The 21,822-nt window shown below is 45.5% G+C and overlaps 1 protein-coding gene across 1 annotated transcript; it reads left to right on the top strand.

The window, feature by feature from the left end:
- Positions 1 to 519: 519 nt before the first annotated feature.
- On the top strand, positions 520 to 21,822 carry LOC112111092 (carboxymethylenebutenolidase homolog). Its single transcript, XM_024206373.3, has 6 exons — positions 520 to 611; positions 8,364 to 8,586; positions 10,626 to 10,733; positions 14,924 to 15,066; positions 15,615 to 15,706; positions 21,621 to 21,822. Exons 2-6 carry the CDS (start codon positions 8,372 to 8,374, stop codon positions 21,798 to 21,800), a joined length of 738 nt encoding a protein of 245 aa, XP_024062141.1. The 5' UTR covers positions 520 to 611; positions 8,364 to 8,371; the 3' UTR covers positions 21,801 to 21,822.

Raw genomic sequence — 21,822 nt, 5'->3', positions numbered from 1 at the left:
TGCTCCGAAGACAGAGCCTAGCAGCGATAGTATGGTACCTTTCCCTTGGCCGTGCAGGGCTGTAAACACGCTGCTCCCTACTCAGTTAAGGGCACAAGGGTGTCCTTCACCTCTGACTGCCAGCGGCTGGGATTGGCTGCCCGGGGTGGCTCACTGGGTGATTGCCTGTTCTGAAGCAGCTGAGCAGTCACGGTCAGACGGGATACCGGGCTAGCTGGACCATTGGTCTAGCCAATCTGGCCATTCTTACGTACAAAATCGTTCCATGCTGGGAAGCCGCTGGCCCCACCCTGCTTGGGTCCCCCTGCCCTCTCCCTCCTATTTTTCCTCTGTGGTTTGGTGCCGCCTGTATCATAAGCTCTGGCAAGCGCAGGCGCCGGGCAGTGGGGGCTGAGCCGAGGGACCGAGGTGCTGGGGGCGGGGTCGGGCTGCGGAGCGAAGGAGGTGGACAGGAGCACGCAGAAAGCGCAGCGCCCTTGCTACGGAGCCAACCGAGTCTCCTCCTCCCGCTCGGCCGCTGCTGTGCGTGTGAGCCGCTCCCCGCTAGCTGCGCGAGGCGGAGTCCGGCAGCGCTTGGCGGTGGAAGGGGCGATCGGCGCCCTGAGCTCCAGGTGGGTGGCGGGGCGCAGCAGCGAGGCTCCCGCGGGGCCGGAGCCAGGGTAGGGGCCAGCCACGCAGCGGCCGCTCCCCTGCGGCACTGGAGCGGGGGAAGCTTCAGGCCAGCCAGGGCTTGGGAACGGCCCCTCGCAGTGGAAAGCCCCACGTTCAAGCCAAGTCGCTGTGGCTGTGAGCAGGGACACGGGCCCGATCCCGCCCGCCTGCCGCCACGCTGCGGTGACGCGCAGGCTGCGGGGGAAACGCGCGGGTGTGAAAGGAGCCCAGCTGTGATCACAGGGGCAGGCAGGAAACACAATCAGCTGCCAAGAGGGTGTTGTTGCTTTTTGTTCACACTAAAACCAAGCGGTTTGGGAATAGTACAGGTCACCGTGCCACCCCAGGCACCAAGTTGTGCCCTCCTCCCTCCAGCCAACCGGCTCTGGCCTGCAGGGGACCAGTGTGTCAGTGCCCACTTATGTGACTTGGCCACGGGGCACTCAGTGCCTTGCCTGATCATCAGCCCTGCTATCCAGACAGGTTCTAGGACAACAGAGTTTGCTCTAGGACAGGGGTCGGCAACCTCTGGCACCTTGCTTGCCAGGGTAAGCACCCTGGCGGGCCGGGCCAGTTTGTTTACCTGCCGCGTCGGCAGGTTCAGCCAATCGTGGCTCCCACTGGCCGTGGTTTGCCGCTCCAGGCCAATGGGGGCGGTGGGAAGCCGCAGCCAGCACATCCCTCGGCCCGTGTCGCTTCCCACCGCTCCCATTGGCCTGGGACAGCGAACCGCTGACGTGGCAGGTAAACAAACTGGCCCGGGCCGCCAGGGTGCTTACCCTGGCGAGTTGTGTGCAGAGGTTGCCAACCCCTGCTCTAGGACAACAGTGTCTGTCTCTTAACAGCCCCCGATTACTTTCGGCTTTTTAATAATGCCAGTAAAATGGGTTTCCTAAGAAAGTAGGAGGGGGGGAAGTCACTGGCAAAATGTTTCTGTAGGTTTTCAAATAAGCACAAAATCCACAGAAGAAGGGAGACAGCCAGCCCCCCCCATACTGTTACCAATCCCAAGTTTAGACTGTCTTCCTGTTGGCAAGTTTTGTTAAATTATCACTTTAAAACACATCTTGGAAATATAAATATACCTCTACCTCGATATAATGCTGTCCTCGGGAGCCAAAAAATCTTACCACGTTATAGGTGAAACCGTGTTATATTGAACTTGCTTTGATCCACCGGATGCGCAGCCCCGCCCCCCCGGAGCATTGCTTTACCACGTTATATCCGAATTCATGTTATATTGTGTCGCGTTATATCGAGGTAGAGGTGTATAGTATCTTTCCTACAGTCTGTATCCCCACAGCAGAATGACAGAGGTGGGAAGGGCTGTAACTGTGACAGCCTCCACCTTGACCATCACTGGGGACCTCCACAGCTAAAAGCAGGGGTTTCTACAGCTTGCACTCAAGATCCAAGTTTTGTAATCGCGGGCTGTAACAAACTCCTATCCTCTGTGGATCAGATACAGAGGCGGACACATAACTGGCACTGACCAGTAAGGTTACATAAACTAGTTTTGCAGCAGAGCTCACTGGCAGTTTTTCAATTAAGGTTGGTTGTTTTTCTAAAAGCTATGCTCTAGGAATTATTTTGGGGGAAGTTCTGTGGCCTGTGTTATACAGGAGGTCAGACGGGATGGTCACATTGGGCCTTCTGGCCTTGTAATCTATGAATCAGTGAAACCTATTTGTGCTGTAAGGGCTAAATCCTCCTGCACACACAGAGTCTGATTGGCCAGGTTTAGTGCAGGGGATTCCCAGGGGTACTTGGGAGGAGGCAGATTGTGAAGCAGCTACAGAGCTACTGTGTAATGGCTGCTGTGGCCCTTGGGAAGTTGCTCCCATGTCCCAGCTCTGAAAGTGCTAATGGCTGATGGATCTGCATAGTGATTGAGCCACTGGTCCTTTTCCTTCCTGCCCCACCTCTAACCCCCAAAACCTTGTGCATGGGGACAGTCAGGGAGCTTGCAGGCAGTGTGCAAACTCCATGTACATGTTCCCCAAATTGCGTTCCTTTCCCCATACTCCATTTTTGATTCAGACAGGAGCAGGACTTGCCCGAAGGCAAGAATAAGATTTTGTTTAATGTGTTGTCACTTTGTCCTGGTTGCAACAATGAAAAACAGGAGTCCAAGGCCCTGAATCACTGAAGCATTACTCCATGTCCACATCAACATTGTGGTGAATCGGACTTTGATTAAAGATAAAAGTGCCAGTATTTCATTAAAGGCCTGCATGTAACAGCCTTGAGCTCTAACAATCATTAAACGTGAGCTCTGATGGAGCATCTGATGGGGCTTATTCTATAATGTAGGAGACCTTCAAATGATAATTCCTTGCTGTTGGTCTCGGACAATAAAGCTGTCTGTTCTGTTCTGTTCTATGTAGGTTCTTATGACCACCCTCATCACTGTAGTATTTGAGTGCCTACTAGTAGTGCATTAAGCAATGTGACGAACATCTGTCATGTGTTTGTTCACTCCAGGAAATGTCCACAAGGTGGACCCACAGATCATATACTGGCCAGGAGGAGAATCTCTGAGGTAGTTAGTATAAGCCATTCAGGGCTTTAAATTTAACAACTAACCCTTTGGCTGTAATAGATAGGTAGAGTAGTGCATTGGTATAATATGGCCAGAGGGATCCTGGCAGCGCTCTGCAACAGATGAAACTGCTGAATTGTGCTTAAGTTTACACCAAAGCACAGTGCATTGTCGTAATCTAGTCAGCAGTTCTGTGACAAAATGTAGAATTCAGGACCCTCTTCGAAACACCACGGTTAGTGAGCATCAATGGCTTGATTGTGGCTAACAAATACAGACACAGCATGATCCTACTGTATTTTTTCACACTCATAAAAGTTTTTATTTGCAAGATCCAACATGTTAGACCAGGGTCGGCAACCTTTGAGAAGTGGTGTGCCAAGTCTTCATTAATTTAAGGTTTCGCGTGCCAGAAAAAGGTTTTGCTTGCCAGACCAGCAGTGCGGGTGGCAGATGGAGCTCAGCCCGCTGCTGGTCTGGAGTTCCGTCCACTGGCCCCTGCCAGCCAGGGTCCCGGCTGCCAGCCCCGCTCAGCCCGCTGCCGGCCCAAGTTCTGTCCATCCAGGCCGGCAGCGGGCTGAGGGGGGCCGGTGGCCGGGACCCTGGCTGGCAAGGGGCCGGTGGCTGGAACCCCAGACCGGCAGTGGGCTGAGCTGCTCATCCTGCTGCTGGTCTGGTGTTCTGTAATCCAGGCCGGCATAGCGCTGAGCAGGGCCAGCGGCCAGGACCCCAGCTGGCAGCAGTATGCCACTAAAAATCACCCCGTGTACCGCCTTTGGCACGCATGCTGCAGGTTGCCCACCCCGTCCTAGACAAGCGCTTCCCAAATGCACAATGATGTTGCCTTTGGGACATTATTAGAACTTGATAAACCAGCCAGTTCTAGAAAGCAAGGTGTGAACTGTATCCTGGGGGTATTATATGCATGGTATTCATTGCCAAATAAGATTTTTTTCTACCATAGAAACAAATAGAAGTAGTGGTATACCAGGCTACTTAATGGAATCCATTCTCCATAAGTCAGCATTAACTTCAGAGGGCTGGATTTATCTCATGGGAATAATTTATTTTTTGTTAGTTAAATTTTAATGAACCAAATTGTACAAATTCACATTAAAATTAAGTTCACCAAACAAAAACGTAGTTAACAGAAGATACACCCTGTGCAACTCAAATACACATCAATTAAGAAACAGCATTAAATGGATGCTAGCAGCCAGTAAACTTGTTCCTCCAGTGCTTCAAAGAGCAGCAGCAGCATTCTAAATGGGCAAGAGAACCCTTGAAGTGCCTCCTATCTAGCAACTTGGAGTCTGTCTTCAGATTGTCTTGGGGATTGTAGTTTCTTCCTAATTGGTGGAAGCTGCTCCCTCTGATGTTAGTTGCATGCTCTTGCCTGTATCCCTTGTAGGCCACTGTTCTGTGAAGAGAGATTGGCTGCGGGGGAGGGGACTACTTGCTTGGAGTAGTGCCGCAGGGGAAGTAGGCTGAAGGAAGGCATGGTGGGTAACACTGGTGTGCAGAGGGAATGAAGTGAAGGAGCAGGGATAGGAGATATTCCAGATTCTAGTATTGCTGGGACTCTATCTAACCCAACTCCATGTTGGGTGGAACAAAGGAGGTGTGGGGATTAATATAACGTGGCCACGCATTCACCCTCTGCCTAAATCAGATTTCACCAAAATCTGTTTACCATTTAGTTTTATTTTTAAAGGGGTAGTGTTCATTTGAGTGGTGAGGTCTACCTTCTCCAACTGACCCAGTCAGAAACACAGCTCAGGTTCATTTCCACAGCTGCTGAGCTTGAGGCAGTTTCCCCCAGGATTCCCAAAGGCCCTGTCTGCCCCATACTGTATGATGGTGGAGACGATTTTCAGTGGCTATTAAGTAATAAAGAGGGGTGGCTTCTTCCATTGTTTGTGGGAAAACAAATATATAGGGGACAGGGCCAGATTAACTCTCCTGTGGGCCCGGGACTAGTAGATTTTGTGGGGCCCCTGTACACAAGTCTTTTTCCTAATTTAAAACAAAACGATCACAATTATGGCATTGAGGCTATTAACGCTATATTAAACTTGCCTTTTAATTAACATAAAGCCATTCTGTGGTAACATTTCAGTCTTAAAACATGTAGAATATAGTTGAGTTAATTCAAAATAGCCTACTTCTTACCCTAGAACAGCTGTTATATTAGTTTCTTTCTGGGAGGGAGTTTGGTGCAGGAAGGGATTCTGACCTGGGGCAGGGGTTTGGGGTGTAGGAGGCGGTGTGAGGTGCAGGTGGTGCAGCAGGGCTCCCAGCCGGTGGTGCAGCAGGGCTCAGGCAAGCTGCCTGCATGCCGTGGCCCCATGCTGCTCTCAGAAGTGGCCAACTGCTGGCATGTCTCTGCGCGTCCCTGGCCAATGGGAGCTGTGGGGACGGTGCTGGGGGCGGGGTCAGCACGCAGGGCCACCTCTCCCCTCCGCTAGGGGCTGCAGAGACATGCCAGCAGCCGGCTGCTTCCAGGAGCGGCGTGGGGCCACGGCAATCAGGCAGCCTGCCTGAGCTCTGCTGCACTGGGGCCCCCTTTAGCCTGGGGCCCTGGGCTGCAGCCCCTAAAGCAGGGGTAGGCAACCTATGGCACGCGTGCCAAAGGCAGCATGCGAGCTGATTTTCAGTGGCACTCACACTGCCTGGGTCCTGGCCACCGGTCCGGAGAGCTCTGCATTTTAATTTAATTTTAAATGAAGCATCTTAAACATTTTAAAAACCTTATTTACTTTACAAACAACAATAGTTTAGTTATATATTATAGACTTATAGAAAGAGACCTTCTAAAAACGTAAAAATGTATTACTGGCACGCGAAACCTTAAATTAGAGTGAATAAATGAAGATTCAGCACACCATTTCTGAAAGGTTGCCGACCCCTGCCCTAAAGCCCCTGTGTTAATCCAGCCCTGATAGGGGGGTGTTTGGCTATTCACATCTTTGTGCTTGAATTCCGTATTTCCCTGATATAAAGCCCGGTTCACTTTAAATTTGCCTCGGTAGCTTCAGAGAGAAATTGCCCAAGGCAGAATTGTGAGGGGAGATTCCCCCATGTTCTCCAAAGGCACCAAGGCCCCTGTGGCCTACTGCTTCCTCCCAGCCATGTGGGCTTGGGAAAGAGAGACCCTCCTGAGAGGAGCTAACTAGAGAGAGTTGGAGGGAAACACAGAAGCTGGTGCAGCAGGGACCTTCACACACAGCTTATGTCATCAGACTCCTTTTTCACAAGCCTAATTTCTACTCATTACTGGGTACCTAGTGCTCACCCTGGCTGAGCTGGAGGGAAAGGATCTAACCAGAAGAAGGCTCTGTAATATCTTGAGTACAGGAAAAGGAAGTAACACGCTGAGGTTCGACGGGACCAGGCACGTGAGCAGAAGCAGCAGCCTGGCTGCTGTCTGTGTGGAGGAAAGGGTGAGTGCCAGACAGAATGAGAGCTGGGACTGAAGGCTGGACAAGGGGCTCACAAAAGCAGGATGATACGGGGCCTCAGCCTATAGGCAGGAGATGTGAGATGGCTACACATATGGGTGGCCAGAGCATGGTATGGAGGGATCTCAATGAAACACAGTTACCCTTACAGTGGATTGCCCAGGCACAGAGCTGGGAACTGTGGGTTGAATTTTGTAGCTGTGAAAGTGAGTGCACTCATGATATTTATTTGCCCCCAGTATAGTTCTCTCTTGTTACACTTGGACTCCATGAGCATTTATGAGGACCTACTGAGGGCTACCGCCTGTTGAGCAAGGTGGCCACTCTCACATTTCCGGAATACCACATGGGGGGCATTTGTAAGAGCCAGAGGGTGCGGAGTGGCATCCCTGTCCAATACTGGACAAAACCACATTCGTTTTTGTCCCAGTACTGGACAGGGGACAAACCTCTCAAAAAGAGGACTGCCCAGTTCAGTACTGGATGAGTGGCCTCTGTACAGTAACTCCTCACTTAAAGTCATCCTGGTTAACGTTGTTTCGTTGTTACGCTGCTGATCAGTTAGAGAACATGCTTGTTTAAAGTTGTGCAATGCTCCCTTATAACGTCGTTTGGCAGCTGCCTGCTTTGTCCACTGCTTGCAGGAGGAGCAGCCTGTTGCAGCTAGCTGGTGGGGGCTTGGAATCAGGGTGGACCGGCAGCCTCCCTATTAGCTCTCTGCTCCCCTAAGTTCCCTGTGCGGCAGAAGCCCAGCAAGCTATCAATTGCCTGCAGTTCAGCTGTCCCTCCCGCCCTCTGCCTTGGAGCTGCTCCCGCCCTCTGCCTTGGAGCTGCTCCCGGGAGCCTCCTGCTTGCTGTGCAGGGGGGGAAAGAGAGGGGGGCTAACATCAGGGTGTCCCCTTCCCGCCTGCTCCTGCACCCCATCTCCATTGGGGGGGGGGGGCAACGATGACAATGACAGGGCTCAGGATGGAGGGAGCTTCCTGGGAGCAGCTGCTGTCTCAACTTGCTGATCTACTTAACAAGGCAATGTACTTAGAGTGTGGTCAGCCTACTTAAAGGGGCAATGCGCATCTTTCTCTCTGAACAGGGTGTGTGTTTCTGTCTCTGTCTGCCATGCTGTCTCCCCTCCCTCCATTCATGATGCTTTGTAGAGTGTGAGGCTACATTAACAACAATGGGTTAACCCTTGAGGGCTCAGCCAAAAGCTAGTTCATCATTTAGCAGTAAGGCATTCTCTGGGAAATATCCCACCTTCTTCCACCCTCTGACTTCACCTCCTCAACCAAGCTTCACAATCAGCGCTGTGTACAGTATTAATTTGTTTAAAACTTCTACTGTGTGTGTGTCATATATATATATATATATATATAATGTCTTTTGTCTGGTGAAAAACATTTCCCTGGAACCTAACCCCCCCAATTTACATTAATTCTTATGGGGAAATTGGATTTGCTTAACATTGTTTCGCTTAAAGTCGCATTTTTCAGGAACATAACTACTACTTTCAGCAAGGAGTAACTGTACTGTAGATCCTAGTGCATGGAGTGCCTATACCATATGCCTCTGAGCTGGGGCTACACAGCACACCCTATTATCAGACATCTAGAAGGCACTGTGTACTACGGCAGTTGCAGTGATGCCCTGTAGTGAGGTCGGTTACAGTACTTTGAGATATATGAATCTTTGTCCTTTTAACTTCACATCAGATTTCCAGATGGCCAATGAAGCGAGACCTTGCCCATGTGACATTGGGGACAGGTTTGAGTATGGGGGCCTTGGGCATGAAGTGCAAGTTGAGCACATCAAGGCGTATGTTTGCAAACCATCTGCCAGCACGGAAAAAGCTGTGATTGTGATTCAAGATATATTTGGATGGCAACTCCCAAATACCAGATACATGGCTGATATGCTTGCAGCTAATGGATACATGTAAGCAATTATTTTTTCTTGTTTTCTTCCTAAAGAGACATTCTCACTTTCACTAGGCCCAAATTATGACCTGGTCTATGGTGTCTTCTATACACAAGGAGCAGCCTTATACTTTCAGCCTGAATGACTTATTTTAGAACAAAGAAGACAAAAGAAGAAAAAGTGGACTCCTCCTGAGAGACGCAGTATACAGTGAGTCTCCTCTGCATAGGCTGCAGCAATTGTCTGAACATAGTGGCTGCACAAGCAGAGTTCTGAGAAATGTCAAGGTGCAGTGCACTAACAGAAGCGCCAACAAAGGCTGTTGTGTTTGAATGTCCAACAATGTGGGTGATTAAAAAAATTAAACAGTTTTCATTGAAATTTAATTAAACAATGTTAACAAAAAATGCATGTTCATATAAGGTTTTGCAAATTCTCTTTAAAACAAAACATCTTTCAGTCTGAACTACATGATGGTTTTTCTTTTAATTTTTGCCAAAAAGATGTATTGGAATATATGCACACCTAGTGCATTGCATACAATCCTTCTTTCCCCTGCTCCCAGCTAGAAACAGATTGTCCCAAGCTTCTGAGGTTCATAGGCGTTAAATCCAACAGTGGGGTACCAATTTCTAGCAAATCCCTGTGCTGTAAACAGGCAGTTACTATGTAATTACAACCACACCTGTGGAGCTGGAACTTGAACTCTGCTCCAGAAAAGTGGGCCTCTGCCTAATTTTGTAATGTTCTGACTTTGAGTGCTGGCCCCCTTCAGTGGCTGCAGCCCATTGAGGAAAATGGAATTAAAATTAATGGCAGCGAAGGACAATTGTTAATCTCAAGAAACTGATGTCTGGTTTTGAAACTAGTGCCTATCCTATAGGCTGGTTGGGGTTTATCTAGTGGTTGAATGTGTCAAACAGCAGGACAAGAATTCTCTGTTTGAATTCTGTGTATGCTCCAAAGCTTGTCCACCTTGGGTCTGTAGCTCAGTATCTCTCCACTGCCCATTAATTTCTGATAGTCTGATGTTTGCACTTCACTCGCAAGGTGGGGAGAGAGTGGAGAGCTGGCAGGCAGGCAGCTTTTGGCTCCCTCTCCTGTAAGGTAACTGGCTGAGTACACAGAGATGTGAGCAGGGTGGGCATTCAGTGTAGGATGTGACTGGTTGGACTGGCACATTACCATCTAGTGGCAGGAACACAAGAGTTTATTTTAAGCGCTCTCCACCCTTCCGCTCCTCCCCCCAGAGCATCGCTGGGACGGAGAGCCCTTGAGTCTAAATTTCAGGGCTCTCGTTAAGGAAAATACCCTGTGTTATCTCAACTGGCTTGCTCAGTATTCAGTATTTGTAGTGCAGTCCTGGGTGATAAATTCATTCTCCAAATAATAGTCTGATTTAAGTGACATTACGTATAGCTCATGTTTAAATCTCATATTAAGCTTAAGAATTCAGGGCCATCTTGTGGCAGCATTGTTTAAACAGAAATTCCCATTAAATTAAATGGGGACGTCTTTGTAGGCACTGATGGCATGATATTGCCCACAAAATCTGAAATGTGGACCCTCAGGATTTCAGCACTTGAGTTTGGCCATTTATTTTATTCAATCATTCCTTAAGAGGTCAGTTAATAACTATTTTATTGTTTGTATTACTGTAGTACCTTCAAACCCCATCTCAGACTGGGTCCCACTATGCGAGGCATTGTAAAACACATAGTAAGAAACATCATCTTCCCTAAAGAGTTTTCAGTCTAAATACTCAAGATAGACAAAGGATTGGAAAAGGGGAGTATCCCTATCCCCATTGTCATGGCAAATGAGCTTATGTGATGTAATCATTAAAGGAATATTGTTAAGAAAATCATATTTATTTGTATATATTTTAAAAATAATTATTCATACTTTGAAGAATTATTAATAATATGTAACAAAGGGCAAAATTGAGGGGAATGAAATCACTACCATCTCGCAGATTAATGGAAACATTCCTTGGTTTAAAAGACCACTAAACATCTCAGGATTTGATAAGTGAACTTATTGATTTTTTCATACAGAGCCATCTGCCCTGACTTTTTTGTGGGAAAAGAACCTTGGAATCCTTCTGATGACTGGTCCACCTTTGGTGAATGGCAGAAAACACGAGAAGCCAGAAAAACAGACAAGTAAGATTTCAGAGGGATGGATACTCCATCCCTTGTTGTGGATCAACTATTCTTTTCTTTGGTCTGAGATTGGGGTGCACCTTGCCTACCAGCTTGATGGGCCGGTTTAAATGATCCACCTTTGGCTGTGGCGGGGACCAAGCTGCCTTAGGGGGGTTGAAGTTGCTCTTCCAGCAGAGAACTCTATCATTTATTGGTAGGACTTTATTATAGTCTTTTGATGTTGATGCAATAGCTGCTAAACATTGTGTCCTCCTCACAGGTCACCAGGGCTTATAAATGACCTGTGAGAGATGAAGTGAGAGAGGAGACAGCTAAAGGCAGAAGTCTCTTTCTGAGACTGACCAATTAAAACATATCAATATTTTAAGATTATATGCCAGAGTGGTGTGGAAAGGTTTCCTTGGTTCCACCATAGTTTCTGAAAAGCTGTGCACAGCATAACTGTCCCAAGTAGTTGACATCTGGATGAATCTTCACTGCCTAAGAGAGTTAGTATGTACAGTTAGAATACAATCTTTTTTTACTGTCAAGAATTTTCATATTATTTTGCAGACAAAATTGCTTGGATTTGGATTCAATTGTTTATTGCAAGGAAGAAAGAACAATAACTTGAGGGGACAGACATTGAGTCTTCTCTGCTTGGGTTTCAGCTAGTATCGCTCGCTGAGGTAATGGAGATGCTGAGGTGCTTCATGCTAAAACCTATGAGTCGGACCCTTTTCCTCCTTGGCGGAGTAAGGCCAATAGGAAAGTACTGGTCCATTGTCAGTTAAGATTTTCAGGGTATCCTTGTGATAGGTGGGGTGAGGGACAGAGCTTCAGTAGCTCTGAAAGATGCTACTGTGAGGCCACTCTCAAGAAACTACCCTTGATATCAACTTTGCCGAGCTGTAGAGCTGTGTCCCTCTTCCCACTTTTGTGGAAAGGTAATTGAGAAGGTTGTGGTGGGGCAGCTGTGGCAGTTTCTTGATTCCTAAGTTGGCCTTGACGTCTGTCAGTCTGGACCTGGGTAAAGGGTAGAAACTGCACTGGTTGCATTAGTTGATAACCTCCTCCTAGCAATGGACAAAGATAGTGTCTGTGCCAATTTTTTTAACAGTCTTTTGATGATGAGATTTTGTTGGCTTGTTTATGGGCCCTGGCAAGGTGGATGGAGCTGCTGTTGTATGGCTCTGTGCGTACCTCTGAGAGATCCCAAAGGATAGTTTTGGGGAATTGTTCCTCTGCCCCAAAGGCTCTCTCCTACAGGGTACCACAGGGTTTGTACTGTCATTTCTCTTGTACAGTGTGTACATGGGGGCTGTGGGAGGAGATATGGAGTCTGATTTATTCAGTGTGTTGATGCTTAGAGCTGCATCTCAATCACATGGTTGGAGCAATAGAACAAATTACTCGGTGACTAGAAAGGGTCTTGAATGACAGCTAGCTGGCTGCAACTCAATCCAGACAAGATGAGAGAATGTTGGTGGCCAGTGGAAGCAGCCAGAAGAATTGGCAGGACTTGTACCAGTACCTCTCGTGGAGAGAGCGTGACCACTATTTATAAAACTGATGCATGTTGGCATTGTTAGATTCTGAGCTGCTCCTGGGTGCCCAGGTATTGGCAGTAGCCAAGAGCGTTTTATTCCATTTGCACCTGGCAAGACATTTCTCTCTGATGAAGGGGATATTGCCACAAATATCCATGCCTTTGTCACCTCAGGATTAGATTGCTGTCGTATGCTCTACTTACGGCTACACCTTGGGACCGTTTGGAAGCTGAAGCTGGTGCAGAATGCTGCAGTTGTTAAGTTGCATGTTGGAAGCTCAATTACACCAGTGCACTGCACTAGCTTCTAATAAGCTTCCAAGGGAATTCAAGGTGTTAGTTTCTACATGTCAAGCTTAAAATGGGTTTGGTCTTGGTTGCCAGCGAGACTCTTCCCCCACCCCCTCGCCCTCCCCACTCGTGCCATACTGCTACAGCTGTGATCAGCAAAGGTGCTGCAGTTGGTGTCTCCTGAGTATAAATGAGAAGGAGCCGTTGGCAGGGTGCTTTCCATGAGGGTCCTTGGCCTCAGAATTCACTTCCCCCTTGTTTCCTCAGAGCCAAGATTTGTTACCCTTCTGGGCACACTGAAAAGCACATCTCTCTCTTGGGATTTTGAGAGGGGGTGAGGGTTGTCAGGGTTTTGTTAAGCAGTGCAGGGATTATGGAAGACACAATTGATCCACATCTGGCATACTCCTGGCTCACTGCTCTCATTACCCGCTTGCAGGAGAGCATCAGACCTCCTCTGCACAAGACAATGGCTCAGGGGAGGAGGTGTTAGGCCAGGGGTAGGCAACCTATGGCATGTGTGCCAAAGGCGGCACACGAGCTGATTTTCAGTGGCACTCACACTGCCCGGGTCCTGGCCACCGGGTGGCTCTGCATTTTAATTTAATTTTAAATGAAGCTTCCTAAACATTTTAAAAACTTTTTACTTTACATACAACAATAGTTTAAAGTTATATATTATAGACTTAGAGAAAGAGACCTTCTAAAAACGTTAAAATGTATTACTGGCACGCGAAACCTTAAATTAGAGTGAATAAATGAAGACTCAGCACACCACTTCTGAAAGGTTGCCGACCCCTGTGTTAGGCTCTGCCTGGCATTTCCTCCCTGTACCTTACATATTCTAAATGTTGGTCCCAGTTGGACAGACAAAGTGTCTGGCCCTTCACTGGAGGTTTTAGTGCTGAGGAGCTGGTGGTAGAGTCTTGTGTTGGTCTCATACATATTTTACATGCCCAGGTGCAGGGGAGCAGGGATAGTGTCTGAAGTAAAGAGTTGTTTGGGTAGTCTCATATGTTACATCTTCCCCCTCCCACACAATATCAGCTCCCTTTAATACCTCTGCAGTGGTCATGTCTCCCTCTGGGCTACCTGGTGTTGGTGGAGTACCTGATGTTTTGGAAATCCAGCTGTTAGAGCAATATGCAGACCTTTTCCAGATTTGTTACACTTCCCTTCCTGCAGTACACCAGACATTTTGTGTAAGAGCTAAATTACAGTTATTGTTTAGTTAATGGCATTCCCCAGAGACTGCTCTACCACTTTTTTTTAATACTGTGGTAGATCCAGACCAGTTGGGAACAGCAGAGTAGCAGAAGGGAGATATACTGGCCACTGGATAAGTAGTTTTCTGTTCCCTGAGTGACCAGAGCAGGGGCTGCTCCAGGCTAATAGACCACCTGACTCCAATTAACCTGCTAAGAGTCAGGTGAGGCAGTTAAGCACCTGACTCTAATTAAGGCCCCTCTGATGCTATAAAAGGGCTCACTCCAGTCAAGCCAGGGGGAGCCAGAGGAGAGGAAGTGTGTGTGAGGAACTGGGAGCAAGAGGTGTGCAAGAAGCTGAGCGTGAGTAGGCGAACTGCTGGAGGACTGAGAAGTACAAGGATTATCAGACATCAGGAGGAAGGTCCGGTGGTGAGGACAAAGAAGGTGTTGGGAGGAGGCCATGGGGAAGTAGCCCAGGGAGTTGTAGGTGTCGTGCAACTGTACCAGGAGGCACTCTAAACAGCTGCAGTCCACAGGGCCCTGGGCTGGAACCCGGAGTAGAGGGCGGGCCCGGGTTCCCCCCATACCTCCCAACTCCTGATCAAACACAGGAGGAATTGACCTGGACTATAGCTTCTACCAGAGGGGAAGGTCTCTGGACTGTTTCCTGACCCACAGGGTGAATCTGTGAAGCGAGCAAATCCGCCAATAAGCGCAGGACCCACCAAGGTAGAGGAGGAACTTTGTCACAATACTTATATACAAGATAAGAATTGAGCCATCTTCACAGATCAGTTTTAATTTTTCTGCCTCTGAGGTCTGTAGTGTAATAAATTATTCTGTTTTCACACATTTGTATTTCCTTCCAATGTGTGTGATTCATGTCTTCCTCTCATTTGTCCCTTTCTGGATGAACTAATTATATTAAATACTCATCTCTTTTTGGAAACTGAGTTCTGGTTGTCAACCCGCATTTTAGATTATCACCCCCTAATCTTGGGCTCAGATATCTGTCTTAAAAAAAAAAAAAGCATATATAAATTAAAAACACAGTAGGAGAAGGTGGGGACAATTTTATGTACTTTTGTATTTTCTTTTCCGATTTTCAGGAAGTGTTTCTACTATGGATTCCTTGGTTCACTTTTGTTTATATGTTGTAGGGAAGCTGATGTTGTCTTGAAGTATCTAAAGCAGCAATGCAGTGCAAAGAAGATCGGTGTTGTCGGATTTTGCTGGGGTGGAATTGTCGTACATCACCTGATGATGAAATACCCTGAGTTAAAGGCAGGTGTGTCTGTCTATGGTAAGTGCAGAATGCATGGGAATGCAATCAGACTCACTTACATATGTGTAATAGTTCCAACTGAGGTGGCCAGGAGTGCTTTCTTTCATCTTGAGTTGAAAGAAGTTGTGATATTTCCTTTCAGGTATGGACCTACATTTCTCCTTATGCTCTATCCCAAAAGCTGAGGTCAGCTGAGTTAGCCTTGCTAACAATCCCAGATTATAATTCTTTGGCTGTTTCCAATAGAATTTTCTTTCCCCATTGGTCCAAAGGAGCCCACAGGATAATTTGCAAATCTTATTAATTCAGATATTCAGTCTTTTGCTTAAGGAGTTAGTTCAAAGGGTATTTAGTCTCTTGAGTGTCTCAAAGGGTTTTTTAGCTGTGTTCTAAATTGTGTGATTTTAAAGCTGATGTACACCTAGTGTTTGGTGCAGAAACATTTGAATAATGAAACAGAAATGAATATTGCTGAAGCAAAGAGAAACTTTGTGTTTGAATATATAGTTCATCTTGGAAGCTGTATCACTACATTTTAAACACTTTTTTTGATTTTTTTTTCCTAGGAATAATCAGGGACTCTGATGACAGATACAATTTACTGAAGCCTACATTTTTCATTTTTGGTGAAAAAGATGATGTCATTCCTCTTGACCAAGTAAGTTGCTTTTTAAATGAAACCTCTGATAAGTATTATTTTCTTTTTTGGACTTGAACCCATCCCGTCAGTCTTGGAAGCTGAAACACAGAACAACCTGGTGGTAGTGCATGAGAACCAGAGTGAGAGAAGAAAATAAAAATTGACTAGCTTTGTTTTCATTGTCTAAGCTGAGTGAAGGACTAAGAAACCAAACCAAAAACAAATCAGAAAATGGCATTCCCCAGCCTCATTCACCATCAGAGCCATGTGCTGAAAGAGACTGAGGCCTTGTGGAAAAAATAGTATGTGATCATGTAATTAAAAACTATATTATGATGCATATGTACAAGGGGGCAGAGTTACAGTTGCATGGGCAACCTTAAATCTGGCATTTCCTAGCTTTTGAGTGCTTCACTTTCAAAGCATGGTTATTTGAATGTAAGGTTGTTCGTATGGAAATAGCAAGACTTTTTAAAAAAGAAAAAGAAAATGACCTCTCGTGCAACTATTTTCTAGACAGCTGTAGCCTGTCCAGCACTATTTGGGTGCTTAATAAGGCAATGAGCCCTTGCCTCATTCCATACATTAACTTCATATATCATGTGGAAGGAGGCATGATGCCTTCAGAGCCTTGCATGCTTCCATACACATCTATACATTATAAAGGGAATTCTGCTCATTCTGCTTCTCCAGGCATGTGCAATTCCAATAGTGGTTCTCAACCTTTCCAGACTACTGTACCCCTTTCAGGAGTCTGGTTTGTCTTGTGTACCCCCAAGTTCCACCTCACGTAAAAACAACTTGCTTACAAAATCAGACATACAAGTACAGAAGTGTCACAGCACACTATGACTGAAAATTTGCTTACTTTCTTATTTTTACCATATCATTGTAAAATAAATTGATTGCAATATAAATATCGTACTTACATTTCAGTGCGATACCTGAGCCTGTTTTTCACTTGTGAGCCTTGTCCTTCTGGGAGGCAGTGACATGTCCGTTCACTCTCCCAGTCATTGCAGTGGTCCCAGATGAATTTGCATAAATTCCAACTCAAATCATGTTCCGGAAAAAAAAAAAAAAAGTCAGTTTAAAAATGTCCTCTCCACTTGAGTTTGCCTTTATACTTTTGCAGCATGGTATGTGCTTGTTGATATTAGTGGTTTCAGGGTATCGAACGTAAGAAATCAACTGAGCTTCTCCACTAATATCCGTGGACTCATCAAGCTGAAGGGCAAATGCTTTTGCCATTTTAAGTTTCTCTACAAGTTGAGAGACAGTATCCTCAGCCATGTTTTCTATTCTGTGACACACAGTGTCATTTGATAAGGGTACTTTCTTAAGAGTATTGGCTGCTTTTTTATCAAGCATATTTCCTACAGGCGCTACAGTGGCAGGCAGAATCAGATCATGTGCAGTTGTATATGGCTTCTTTGCTTTTGCTACAAGAAGGGAAACAGCATATGAAGCTTTGAGTGCTTTTGGAGAAATAGTTGAAGTTTTTTTAATTTTAAGCTGGCCAGTCTGGAACTCAGAAAGCTTTCTTTGAAAATATTCTACTGGCTTACTCACATGCACAGAATGTTTTGTCTTCAAATGTCATTGCAAATGCACCAGCTTCATACTGTTATTTGATAGAGTTTTAGTTTATCCTATAATACAAACCAGTGTGCATGCACAAAGTACATTTTCTAAAAGCCTTCACTCAGCAAAATTAAAACTGGTTTTCATAGAACTACTGACATTCGCATTGGTGACTTAGGGATTGAGTCACTGCCAAATTTCCCATTTCTACCACCTTCAGCTGAGCTACTCAAAAAAAGTCTCAAATATTTCTCCCCTATCTCAGCTGCACTTGCTTCATACTAAAAATTGGCTGCAATGTTTTTGCCTAAAGTTTTCATTATCGTTCACTCACAAGTTGTCAGATGTGCCAAACTGCAGCCCGTCTTTATAAACTTCTGTTGAGAACCCTTTAGAATAAGGATCTAACAGTGGCCATACTTGGTCAGATCAATAGTCCATCTAGCCCAGTATCCTGTCTTCCAATAGGAGCCAATGCCAGATGCTTCAGAGCGAATGAATAGAACAGGCAATTATCCAGTGATCCATCTCCTATCGTCCATTCTGAGCTTCTGCAAGTCAGAAGCTAGAGACACCCAGAGCATGGGGCTGCATCCTAACCATCTTGGCTAATAGCCATTGATGGTATCTTCCATGAACTTATCTAATTCTTTTTTTGAAGCCCGTTATAATTTTGGCCTTCACAACATCCCCTGGCAATGAGTTCCATAGGTTGACTGTGTGTTGTATGAAGAAGTCCTTCCTTTTGTTGTATTAAATCTGCTGCCTATTAATTTCATTGGGTGACCCTTGGTTCTCGTGTTATATGAAGGAGTAAATACCACGTCCTTATTCACTTTTTCCACACCATTCATGATTTTATAGGCCTCTATCATATCCTCCCTAAGGCGTCTCTTTTCCAAGCTGAAAAGTCCCAGTCTTTTTAATCTTTCTTCATATAGAAGTTGTTCCATATCCTTAATCATTTTTGTTGCCCTTCTCTGTACCTTTTCCAATTCTAATATATCTTTTTTGAGATGGGATGACCAGAATGGCTTGCAGTATTCAAGGTGTGGGCGTACCATTGATTTATATAATGGCATTATGATATTATCTATCCCTTTCCTAATGGTTCCTAACATCCAAAATGTTCAGGGGAACTATCCAAAATGACTCCAATATCTCTTTCTTGAGTGGTAACAGCTAATTTAGAGCCCATCATTTTGTATGTATAGTTGGGATTATGTTTTCCAATGTGCATTACTTTGGATTTATCAACATTGAATTTCATCAGCCATTTTGTGGCCCAGTTACCCAATTTTGTGAGACCCCCTTGTAACTCTTAGTTAAGTCCAAAGCTGACTGCTATCTTGAGTAATTTTGTATCATCTGTAAATTTTGCCACCTCACTGTTTACCCCTTTTTCCAGATCATTTATGAATATGTTGAACAGCACTGGTCCCAGTACAGATCCCTGGGGAACACCAGTATTTATCTCTTTCAATTCTGAAAACTGACCATTTATTCCTAATCTTTGTTTCCTCTCTTTTAACTAGTTACTGATCCATGAGAGGACCTTCCCTCTTATCACATGACTGCTTACTTGGCTTAAGAGCCAGGTGAGGGACTTTGTCAAACGCTTTCTGAAAGTCCAAGTACACTGTATCCACTGAATCCCCCTTGTCCACATGTTTGTTGACCTTGTCAAAGAATTCTGATAGATTGGTGAAGTATGATATCCCTTGTCGACTTTTCCTCAGCAAATGGTGTTCATCTATGTGTCTGATAATTCTGTTCTTTACTAGAGTTTCAACCACTTTGCCTGGTACTGAAGTTAGGCTTACCAGCCTGTAATTGCCAGAATCGACTATGAGCCTTTTTTAAACAATTGGTGTCACATTAGTTATCTTCCAGTCATCTAGTACAGGAGCTGATTTAAGTGATAGGTTACTGTAAGGTTTCTCTGGGGCGCCCCCTTCGGTGGCAGCGGGAACTTGATGCTTCTGCCAAGTGGGGCAATTAGTCGTCCTGGTTCGTGACTGAGCCCCTGGGCATGTGCTAGCTCTGGCTCCTGAATGGGTGCTGGGCTAATAAGAAGTCTGTGGCTCTGGGCTCCTGGCTGAGAGCTAAGGCAATAAATAACCAAGGGCTCAGGCCTTCTGGGCATGGGCGGAGTAAACAGTCAATAGTTCAGGCCTCTTGAGTGTGGGCTGAGCAATAAACAGGCAATGGCTCAGGCCCCTTGGCCTAGGGGTTAGCGACTGAACAAGCGCAAAGTATGGAGCAGGGTAGGAGGACCTGGGCCCACCCTGCTCCACTGGGTCCAAGCCCAGGGTCCTTGAAGTGATGGATGATCCTGTTGGTGGGGAAATGCGAGGTCGCTGTTTCATCTCCCGGCAACACAACAGGCCCAGTGTCTCCTTTCCCTGGACTGCTTCCCACTGGTGTTTGCTTGAGTTGCTCCATGGTCTCTGGGGCCTGGTTCCCTGTCTGCATGCTGGATGTCTCTCTCTGCGTGTCTGCTCTGGGTTCCTTGCCTTTTCCCCAGGGTGGCTTACGAGCATCGTTGCCTGCCGCAGCTGGTTGTGAGCTCTGTGGAAAGGACATCTTGTTCCTTCCCTCATCTAACCCCCACTGAACTGCCAGGCCCTGCCCTTATACTTCCCGTTCCGACCTTGCACTTCCTGCAAGGGGGAAGGAGCGGGGGCTAGCTGTGTCCAACGGGGTGAATTAATCCCCTCGGTGCGGGAATAAGGCCACTCCACCTCATTACAGTTACATACCACACTTAGTAGTTCTGCAATTTTCATGAATGAAAATGCTTCTGCAGCTTTAACTTTAAACATTTGTTACAGGTGGGATATGTAGCAATAACAATATGTGATCTTTGCATTAACCGCTCAGAGGCTATTAGACTTGGCAGTATGTTTTGTATATATGACTGCGTGCCTGCATGGGCCGCACTGAGAATGCCACACTCAAGGCAGAGTGCAAGAAATAGGGCAGACAATCCCCCCAAATGGTGGTTTATTCTATATTTAGATTCACTAAGCCAGTAACAAAAGAGCTTCTGTAGCACCACACTGGTTAACAAGAAACCAACGAAACCTTTAAGCATTCCACCTCTTGGCTCCTGTCTAGGCAAACAAGTCTAATATAGTGAGAGATTACTGAAAACCTGATTCACTATATTTGAGGTTCATCAATCCCAAAGGACCAGACACTTAGCCCTAGGTCAGTATGAGTCTCAGATCTTACCCAATAGTCACGCTGATGCCAATTCTTTAGTAACTAAAAACTAAACGTTTAATAATATAAAAAGAAAGAAAGTTATTGATTGGTTAAAGGATAATATACATACAAGTGATTTTCACTATTCATAGTTCAGGATTTTAGCAGTGATGGAACAAACTGCTAGATTATAAAAGTCTCTCTGGAATCAATTCAAAGGGTTATAGTCTAATAGGCAGTTCAGGTGTAGAGTCTGTTAGAGTTTTTCCATGAGAATTCCAGGATAATCCAGGTAATTACCTGGAGATCTTGGTCCTATGACTTAGACCTTCCCTGCTTAATGTTTAAGCAGACCTGAGATGGCAGGATCAGGCCCAAGGCTTCTCTTTTATAGCTCACTAGCAGGTTGACAAACCTCCTCACAGAAATTGTCACAGCAGGGCCTTCCCCCGAGGAAGAATAGGCAATGCAGATGGTTTGTTGACATTTGCTTTTAAATTAATTTTCCATTTTCTATGTATACACAGGTAATTTAGTTCCACTATAGGACAACAGCCGGTCACTCATTATAACACAGATTAAGTTGAAGACAATGTAGATAATATTATTAGTTTCCTGCAGTATCTTGCAACTTTGACCTTAAGGTTAACTGAACCATTTGCATGCATAATGTCAGGCAATTAAGACATGAAAGGAAATTAGCTAATTTGGTTACATTGTTAAACTTTTAAAAGGATATTAGTAAACACAGACAAATACACTTAGCATCTACCCTTGATTTCTATAACTACAAATGAATGGGTTAATGATTAGTACAGCTCTTTGAAGTTCACATATAAGTAAATTGTCTTGATTACAATTGTAATGTTGCCTGCTAAGTTGTTATTGGACATACACAGGTTGGCTGATCTGTCAGTGTCACAGTATAATTTTATAGAGTCCTATTTCAAAGATAGTTTCTCCTCTAGTTAAAAGAACCTGTATAAAGAGGTTGGCCTGATTGTGAGATTAGTAGAGAAGGCATCAGGGTGAGGATACATCGTGTCTTTCAATGAGTCAAATATTATGCAAGATGAGAACTGGCAAGATACACTAGGTTAAATCAATATCACTTACAGAAGAATGTTCTGTGTTACAGGTCACCTTACTGGAGCAGAAGCTGAAACAACACTGTAAAGTTGATTACAGAGTTAAAACTTACCCTGGGCAAACTCATGGTTTTGTACATCGCAGGAGAGAAGATATTAATCCTCAAGATAAACCTTACATTGAGGAAGCAAGAAAGGACATGATCAGCTGGCTAAATAAATATATTTAACAGAAGCATACAGCCAGGCCTG

Source organism: Terrapene carolina, unplaced genomic scaffold (assembly GCF_002925995.2).
Source record: "Terrapene carolina triunguis isolate 2854851 unplaced genomic scaffold, T_m_triunguis-2.0 Scaffold580, whole genome shotgun sequence".
Taxonomy (NCBI): domain Eukaryota; kingdom Metazoa; phylum Chordata; order Testudines; family Emydidae; genus Terrapene; species Terrapene triunguis.
The sequence above is the reverse complement of the archived record's forward strand: the minus strand, read 5'-3'. Positions and strand labels throughout refer to the sequence as shown.